The following is a 9,197-nucleotide window of genomic DNA, read 5'->3' as shown; positions in this document are numbered from 1 at the left end:
TTTATAGCAGCTCTTTTGGTGGTAAAGAACTGGAAACTGAGGGAGTAGCCGTTAGGTGAGGAATGGCTAAATAAGTTGTGGTATTTAATGTGATGGAATTCTATTGGGCTATCAGGAATGATGAAGGGAATGGTTTCAGAAGACCTGGATGAACTGATTTAAGGTGAAGTGGGAAGAACCAGGAAAATAATTTATATAGTAAGAGCAACAGTGTAAAGGTAATCAACTGTGAAAGACAAGGAACTCTGCTCCATGGGATGACCAACCATAATTCTAGAAGACAACCGATGAAGAATGTCATCTACCTCTTGGCACAGAGGTGACAGATTCGTGATGCAGAATGAGACTTAGAGTTTTGGGGCATGGACAATGTGAGAATTTAGATTTTGCTTGATGATGTATAATTATTACAAATTTTTTTTTACTTTTTTTGTGGTAGTGTCTTATTTCAATGGTGGTGGGGGAAATGGGAAAGAAAGGAAATCAACTTTTGTTCATTGAAAACAATTAAGTGAAAAAACAAACGACCTCTTTCCCCCCAAATCAAATTTGTACCTATTTTAGGGCCAAATTCAGTGCTTGGCACATAATAGGTGTTTAATGAATGTTCATTCAGCAAGGCATCACAGCCCTGCAAAGTAAGTTGTTTCCCCCAGTTTCAAAGAAAAAATCCAAAGCAAGGAAGCCCCTGGGCCTCTCCGAAGCTCTTACCCGATAGGCTGCCTTGAGGCCTCCGTTGTCTGCGATGTTCTCTCCTAGTGTGTGGCGGCCATTCACCGCCTCCCCATTGACTGTATAGTTGCTGTATTGCTCCACCATGCACTCAGTCTGCTGCTTGAAGGCCTCCACCGAGGAATTCTTCCACCAGGGCCGAAGATTGCCATCTTTGTCGTACTCCCGCCCTATGGTCAGAGAGAGGAGACCTGAGAGGGGGAAGTCACCCCAGGCCAGGGACCTTGCCTCTTCCTCTCCTTTTATGGCAGCAGAAAGAACCTAAGTGTACCTTGAAGCAACTGACAACATGGTAGCCTAAGTCAGTGTTTCTAGACTACAAGCCCCAAATTTTGAGTCTCCTTTTTAAAACAATCTTTTTTTACACATATAACCCAGTGGAACTGCTTGTCAGCATTGGGAGGGGGGAGGAAAGAATGGGGGGGGGCACAGAATCATGAATCATGTGACTATGGAAAAATATTCTAAATATAAAAGATTTTTAAAAAATAAATAAAATAATCTTTTTTAAAAACCCTTACACTCATCTTAGAATAAAAACTGTATTGGCTCCAAGGCAGAAGAGTGGTAAGGGCTAGGCAATGGGGGTTAAGTGACTTGCCCAAGGTCACACAGCTAAGAAGTGTCTGAGGACAGATTTGAACCCAGGTATGGCTTTCCATCCACTGAGCCACCCAGCTGCCCCCCACCCAACTTATTTACATCCAGTTTGACTTTGCATTGACTGGGAGATGGGGTAGGGTTAGAAATGGGGTTGTCAAACACTCTATAAGGAGGAGGTAACCTTTGGTCCTTCCTATGATCAAGTCATTTCATTGCCCTTGGCCTCAGTTTCCTGATCTGTTGCAGTCATTTTCAGTCATGTCTGACTCTTTGTGACCCCATCTGGGATTTTCTTGGCAGAGATACCCGAGTGGTTTGCCACTTCCTTCTCTGGCTAATTTGAGGCAAACAGGGAGAAGTGACTTGCCCAGAGTCACAGAGCTAGTAAGTGTCTGAGGCTGGATTTGAACTCAGGTCTTCCTGATTCCAGGCCTGGTGCTCTATCCACAGTGTGACCCAAATGCCTCAAATGTTAACTAAAGGATATTCAATTGAGAAATAGCCAAAGGATATGAACAAGCAGTTCTCAAAGGAAGAAATTCCAGCTCTCAAGGACTATGTGAAAAAAAAGTTCCAAATTACTAATAATTAGAGAAATGGACATTAAAATAACTCTGTGGTTCCACTTCGCATCCATCAGCTTGGCAAATAGGACAAAGAAGGAAAATGACAAATGCTGGAGGGTGGCGGGAAAACAGGAATTGTTGGCGAACCTGTAGATTAGTCTAGCCATTCTGGAAAGCAATTTGGAACTCTGCCTCCCAAGTCACTAAACTCTGCATATTCTTTGACTCAGTGGCATCACTCCTAAGCCTACCCCTCCAAAGACAGCAAAGAGAGAAAACGAGATGCTGCAGCCGCAACAATATTTAGAGCAGCCATTTTCAGGTGGCAAAGGAGGGCCATCAATTGGGGAAGGACTGAACAAATTGTATTCATGCAGCTGGTGTATAACAGAAGCCAGCTCCTACCCGACTCCAAAGATAGCCCTGGAGGCACTCCACCATGCCTCTAATGAATCCAAATAATCACTAATATTCGGATAAATGTTTCCAGCCTTACAAAGTGGTTGCCTCTCAATGACCCTAACAGATTCTAAGGTCCAAGAGGGTAGGGAGCTTCAGGGGGAAGTAACCACTCTATCTCAAAATCAGTGCCCAAGGAGAGGTTAATGGGGTATAATCAAACATGGATCCTAAATTTTGGAAAGAAGATTTTGAAAAGTTCAGAGAAAGAACAAGTAGCCTTCTGAGGATTAAAATGATACAGAAGAGGGGGCATCTAGATAGCTCAGTGGATGGAGAGTCAGGCCTAGAGATGGGAGGTCCTGGGTTCAAATCTGACCTCAGACACTTCTTAGATGTGTGACCCTGGGCAAGTCACTTAACCCCAGTTGCCTAGCCCTTACTACTCCTCTGCTTTGGAACCAGTACGCAGCATTGTATCATGGTAAATATTTTTAAAAAATGAAACAGGGGAGATGGAAAAATTCCAAGAATCAAATACTAAACTATTATAAAATAATAATAATAATAATAATAATAAAAGATTAAAAAATCCTAAAGAGAAATGATTCTAATAAGGAAGAAAGGGAGCTGCATAAAGAGAAATGCAGAGGCATAGGGAACTTGAACCAAATTTAAAAAATTTTTAACCCTTGCTTTCTGTCTTAGTAATACAGTAATTCTGTATTACTGTCTTTATGTCTTAGTAATACAGAAGGGCAAGGGCAAGGCAAACAGGCTTAAGTGACTTGCCCAGGGCCGCACAGATAGGACGTGTCTGAGGTTACATTTGAACCCAGGTCCTCCTGATTCCAGGCCACTAGCTAATCACCCCCTAAGTTACATTTTTTAAACTGTTACCTTCCACCTTAGAATCAATACTGTATTTTGGTTCCAAGGCAGAAGAAAGGTAAGGGTGGGCAATGGGGGTTAAGTGACTTGCCCAGGGTCACACAGCTGGGAAGTGTCTGAGGCCAGATTTGAACCTAGGACTTCCCATCTCTAGGCCTGACTCTCAATCCACTGAACTATCCAGCTGCCCTCCTAAATCAGACTAAAATTTTTTTTTAAATTAATTAATTAAGAATATTTTTCCATGGTTACATGATTCATGATCTCCTCCCCTGCCCCGCTTCCCTTCCCTCTCCAAGAGCTAACAAGCAATTCCACTGGATTATGGGTGTATCATTATTCAAAACCCATTTCCATGTTATTCATGTTTGCAACAGAGTCATCATTTAACACCAAAACCTCAATCATATCCCCGTTGAACCACATGATCAATCACATTTTTCTTAAGTTAGATTTTTAAAAGACTATAAAGAAGATGGGAGGGAGGGTAGAAAATTGAGAGTGAATACAAAAGTCTGACACAGAACTCTAAGGATAGAATGCTAGGAATGCTCAAACTCTGAATAAGCAAAGACTGCTATGAACAACAACAACAAAAAAAAAAGAGTTGTTTTTTAAGCTAATGTATAAAAAATACATTAAAATGTAAAAAAATATTGCAAACCCTGAAACACTACGTCAATGTCAACCGTTACGATGATTATTGTTATTAATCAGTGAAACTGATCAATGAAACTGATCAGTGAAACTAGAGCAGGATCAAGAAGAGCCCAGGTTCCTCCTTGGGGTCCATGGGAAGAGGATGATACGCAGTGGAGAAAAAAAATTTCAAACTGGGAATCAGTGAACAAAAATGGCTAAGAAGGAGCTGAAAGGCAAGACGACAGGGAGATAATCAGAAAGCACCTTGCTGCCCCTTGATGAATTCAAGTCACCAGGACCAGGCGGGGTAAGAAATGCCTCCATCCCCAGGCATGTTTGAAGAACTCGCACACGTTATTGCACAACGATCAACTGGGAATGACTTAGCTATTTTCAACTCGACAAGGATCCGAGTCAATTCTGAAAAATGCTCCCCGCCTCCAGAGAAAGGACTGATGGCGTCTGAAAGCAGATTGAAGCGTACTTGTTGTTACCATATCTATTTTTCTTGTTTTGGGTCTGTGTTCTTTTTTTTTGCCACACATGGCTAAAATGGAAATCAGTTTTGCATGACTGCACATGTAGAATCTATATCAAAGTGCTTGTCTTCCCAGTAAGGGGGGAGGGGAAGGACAGAAGGAATTTGGTACTCAAAAATTCTAAAAATGCATGTTAAAAATTGTTTTTAAATGTGATTGCAGAAAAAAGTTCTTTCATAAACGAACAAACATAATTTTGCAGATGTGATAGCTTATTCACTATCAGCCAAAAGGCTCAAACACAAGAGAAGTAGCAGAGAACTGGAGAAAGGCAGTTGTTTGCATTTTCCAAGAGGGAGGAGAAGGGCGTGTGGAAACTGGAGGCCACTGAGCTCAACTTGGACAACTGGCAAAATTCTGGAACAGACTATTTAAGGGAAGGTGAGTAAACAAGTGAAAAGGGAAACTGTGATCACAAAACCCCAGCATGGCATCCTAAAGAACAAGTCATGCCAGACTAACTTTATTTCCTTTTTTGACAGGGTTACTAGACTGGTGGATCCACGGAATGTTGTCAGTCTGGTTCAGCCAGATTTTAGTGAAGTATTTGGCAAAATTTCTCAGGCCAGTTGTGTGGACCAGTTAGAATGTTCTATTTTTGAGACGAGAAGACAGTTAGGTGGCTCCATCTGGTTGAATGGCCAGAACCAAAGTCTAAGTGACAACTTTGGGGGGAAGGACTTGTGTAGTGACCCAGGAATTTGGGCCTGGCCCTATCATGGCCATTTAAGATTTTTATCCATGGCCTAAGTAAAGGGAGAGATGCTAAGTTTATCTAATCTACAGACAACAAAGCTTGGAGAGAGAGTTGTGGGATGATGGGAATCAAGAACCGAAGGGTGGACTGAATAGATGGAACTTAATGTGGATAAATGTCAAGTTTTAAACTTGGGTTCAAAAAATCCAAAAAATCAACTTTACAAATACAAGATGGGGGAGGTGCCTAAAAAGCAGTTTTAAGAAATGATCTATTCAGGGACAGCTAGGTGGCTCAGTGGATTGAGAGCAGGCCCAGAAGTCCTGGGTTCAAATATGGTCTCAGATACTTCCTAGCTGGGTGACCCTGGGCAAAGTCACTTCACCCCCATTGCCTAACACTTACTACTCTCCTGCCTTAGAACCGATATACAGAATTGATTCTAAGGTAGAAGGTGAGGGTTAAAAACATGCAACTTAGGGGGTGACTAGCTAGTGGCCTGGAATCAGGAGGACCTGGGTTCAAATGTAGTCTCAGATACTTCCACAGTATTGATTCCAAGACAGAAGGTAAGGTTTTTTTTTTAAATTAATTTTTAATTTAATTAATTAAGACTATTTTTCCATGGTTCCATGACTCATGTTCTTTCTCTCCCTATCTCCCTGAGCTGACGAGCAATTCCACTGGGTTATAAAACCCATTTCCATTTTATTAATATTTGCAATAGAGTGATCGTTTAAAGTAAAAAATCCTCAATCATATCCCCACTGAACCATGTGATCAATCATATGTTTTTCTTCAGCGTTTTTACTCCCACAGTTCTTCCTCTGGATGTGGATAGCATAGGGAAAGGGTTTAAAAAAAAAGAAATGATCAGTTCAGAGGGGCAGCTTTGTTACTACTCTGCTAAATTTAACATAACCTAAAAAACCACAAAACTGTGTAACAAAAGTTCAGATTTTGGTAAATAATTCTCTTTTTGACTTTTCTTTGTATAGAGTGTACCCAAAGTCTTAGTGTATCTTTAAGCTTTCACAGCTTAAACATAAATACTGAATTACTAATATTTGTCAAATTCATAATAAAATGAAAATGAAAACGGGAGAAAAAGGATCTGGCAATTTTGCTGTAACTAGGTGGCTCAGTGGCGAAGAGTGCTGGACCTGGAATCAAGAGGACTCATCTTCCTGAATTCAAATGCGGCCTGAGATGCTTACTAGCTGGGTGACCCTGGGGAAGTCACTTCACCCTATTTGCTCTGGTTTCCTATCTGTAAAATGAGTTGGAGAAGGAAATGGCAAATCACTCCAGTATCTTTGCCAAGAAAATTAGAAATAGGGAGTAAAAAACAAACAAACCAACAACCACCTAAATTTGAATTCAAGTCAGCTGTGGAATACAGGAGCTGAAAAGGATGTGATTGTGGGCCACTTTAAGAGAGGCAGAGTATCCAGAGTGTCCACAGAGGTGATGCCCTGGTCGGGTCACTGCAGTCAATTCTGGGCACCATAATTTAGAAATGACACTGGTAGGCTGGCGAGGATCTAGAAGAGGAGAACTAAGAAGATGATGGGCCTTGAGTAAATGGAAGGAATGAAGGGATTCATTTGGCCTGGAGAAGAGAAGATTTAGTAGGAGCATGATGGGTGGCTTCAAGGATTTGAAGGGCTGTGGAATGAGGCAGGGATGAGACTCTGCTTGGCTCTAGATCACAGAATCAAGAACAATGGATGGAGATGGTAGAAAGGCAGATTGAAGCCTGATGTAAGCAATTAAAGCGGTCTAAATGCAGAAGAGGCTGCCTCTGAGGTGGCTGGTTTTTCTCATGCTCCTCAGTCTTTGAGGAAAGGCTGGATGACTCTATGCCAAGCATCTCCTATGAAGGATTCCTCGTATTTAGGTATGGGTTGGACTAGATGTCCTGTGAGGTCTCATTGAATTTTCCCAGTGCCTAACACAGGCCTTTGCACTCTTCTTATTCAGTCATTTGATTCTTTGTGACCTCATTTGCCATTTTCTTGGCAAAGAGACTGAAGTGGTTTGCTATTTCCTTCTCCAGCTCCTTTTACAGATGAAGATACTGAGGCCAACAGGGTGAAGTGACTTGCCTAGGGTCACAAAGCTAGTAAGGGTCTGAAGCCAGATTCAAACTCAGGAAGATGAGTCTGTCCCAGGCACACGGAAGGTGCTTAATAAGTATTTGTTGAATCTGAACCAATCTGTGAGACAGTGAAACGATTATTGTAATTATAATAATTAATTTATTATAAATAATAAAACAATTTATAAACATAAAATAATCTAATAAAGTATATTTATATGTAATATAAATGTTTTGTGTATAATTATAATTATATAAGTATAATAATTAGACATGTTATCTATAAACATAATAATTAATATATTATATATATACACATGCCTATATTTAAAAAACCTCTTCCTTCTGTCTTAGAATTGATACTAATTATTAGTTCTAAGGCAGAAGATTGGTAAGGGGAAGGTAACTGGGGTTAAGTGACTTGACTAGGGTCACATAGGTAGGAAGTGTCTGAGGTTGGATTAGAACCTAGGACCTCTCATCTTCAGGCCTGGTTCTCTATCCACTGAGTCCCCTAGCTGCCCCATATTTTAATATTTTGTTTATTATCACTTAAAAAATCTATTATGGATTGATTATAATATATTTATTATGCTAAGTAGAGCAAATTCATCAAAATTAATTATATCAATCAAATACCAATAATAATAATAATTTTGATTTTGATTAAAATCGGATGCTCATCTATCATTGAGGCTAGAAGTGCAGGGGCTAGTCAATGGCTGGATCCCACTGCCAATAAGCATGAGTGCTGTGACCTGCTTCATTTTCTTTTCTTTTTTTCTTTTTAAACCCTCACTTTCCATCTTAGAATCAACACTGTGTATTTGTTCCAAGGCAGTAAGACTAGGCAATTGCGATTAAATGACTTGCCAGGATCACACAGCTAGGAAATCTCTGAGGCTAAATTTGAACCCAGGACCTCCCATCTCTAGGCCTGCCTCTCACTCCACTGAGCCACACAGCTGCCTCCTTGACCTGCTTCACTTTTCAACCAGGACTAAATCAGTCCTTTTTTTAGGGATTGTGGTGGCTCCTGTTCCCTGGTCCCAGGCTTAGTGTGGACCCGATTGTTTGAAAAGAAAACCTCGTCCTCTCCTTGCACCCAAGGCCAGGCACGCTGGATCTCAGAAACTTCAAAACAGAGACGGGCAAGGATGATGAGGGGACTCAGATAGGAGGATGTTGGGAACTTACCTTGATCATCGAAGGCGTGAGTCAGCTCATGGCCCACAACCACCCCGATGCCGCCAAAATTCAGTGACCTGAAGGTAAGGAAAGAGACATTAGATGGCAGATAGGAAGGGCAGGTTACAGAAGGACCCGGGGGGGGGGGCGCGTCGTTAGCTGACCCACCCACTATTTTAGGCCAGTCCAGACCACTGGACCACACGCCATGTCCTCTCCAGAGGTTCCCCATCGCCATTCTAGCATTTGTGCATACTCTCTTCTCACTCCACTTTCCATCTCTTGCTCTGGGAACAATAATTGAATCAATATTTGTTTTGGTCATGAAATCAATACTTGCTCCAAATGCAATCCGTTGCTTTCTATGACCATATTCACAAGCCACGGCGGGCAGAGCCAAGATGGCGGCTTAGTAGCGGTGAAAGCGTAAACCGCTCTGACAATCCTTCCAAACCGATCTTTAAAAACTACCTCAAAATGACAGGAGTCAAAAACCAACAGCAAGACGGAGGGAAGGGGCTCTCCCGCTGAATGCAACTTGACAGGTGGGCAGAGAGTTGATTTTCATGGGATTGGGGGGAACTGGAAGCAAAACTGCCCCCGGAGGCGTGCTGGCTGACCCCCCACCTTCCCCCGCACTAGGTTCTGAGATTGGGCGTAAGCTAACCTCGGGATCCCCAGACAGGGGGCTAACCAGCCCAATCCACATGACTAGTCAGACCAAAATTCCCTTCCCTGGTCACCACTACTCTACACGTGGTATCCCCTTTTATTAGAAGGCATTAAACCCCTCGAGGAGAGGGAATGACTTTTTGATATTTGCATGCCAAAACCCAGAT

The 9,197-nt window shown here is 41.8% G+C and overlaps 1 protein-coding gene across 1 annotated transcript; it reads right to left on the bottom strand.

The window, feature by feature from the left end:
• Positions 1-120: 120 nt before the first annotated feature.
• On the bottom strand, positions 121-8,684 carry LOC123254874. The gene is made up of 2 exons (XM_044683780.1): positions 8,368-8,684; positions 121-902 (listed from the first exon to the last, which is right to left on the bottom strand). The coding sequence occupies exons 1-2, from the start codon at positions 8,681-8,683 to the stop codon at positions 613-615; spliced, it is 606 nt and encodes a 201-aa protein (XP_044539715.1). The 5' UTR covers position 8,684; the 3' UTR covers positions 121-612.
• Positions 8,685-9,197: the final 513 nt, after the last annotated feature.

Source organism: Gracilinanus agilis, unplaced genomic scaffold (assembly GCF_016433145.1).
Source record: "Gracilinanus agilis isolate LMUSP501 unplaced genomic scaffold, AgileGrace unplaced_scaffold34606, whole genome shotgun sequence".
Classification (NCBI taxonomy): domain Eukaryota; kingdom Metazoa; phylum Chordata; class Mammalia; order Didelphimorphia; family Didelphidae; genus Gracilinanus; species Gracilinanus agilis.
This window is presented reverse-complemented; position numbering and strand designations above follow the sequence as displayed.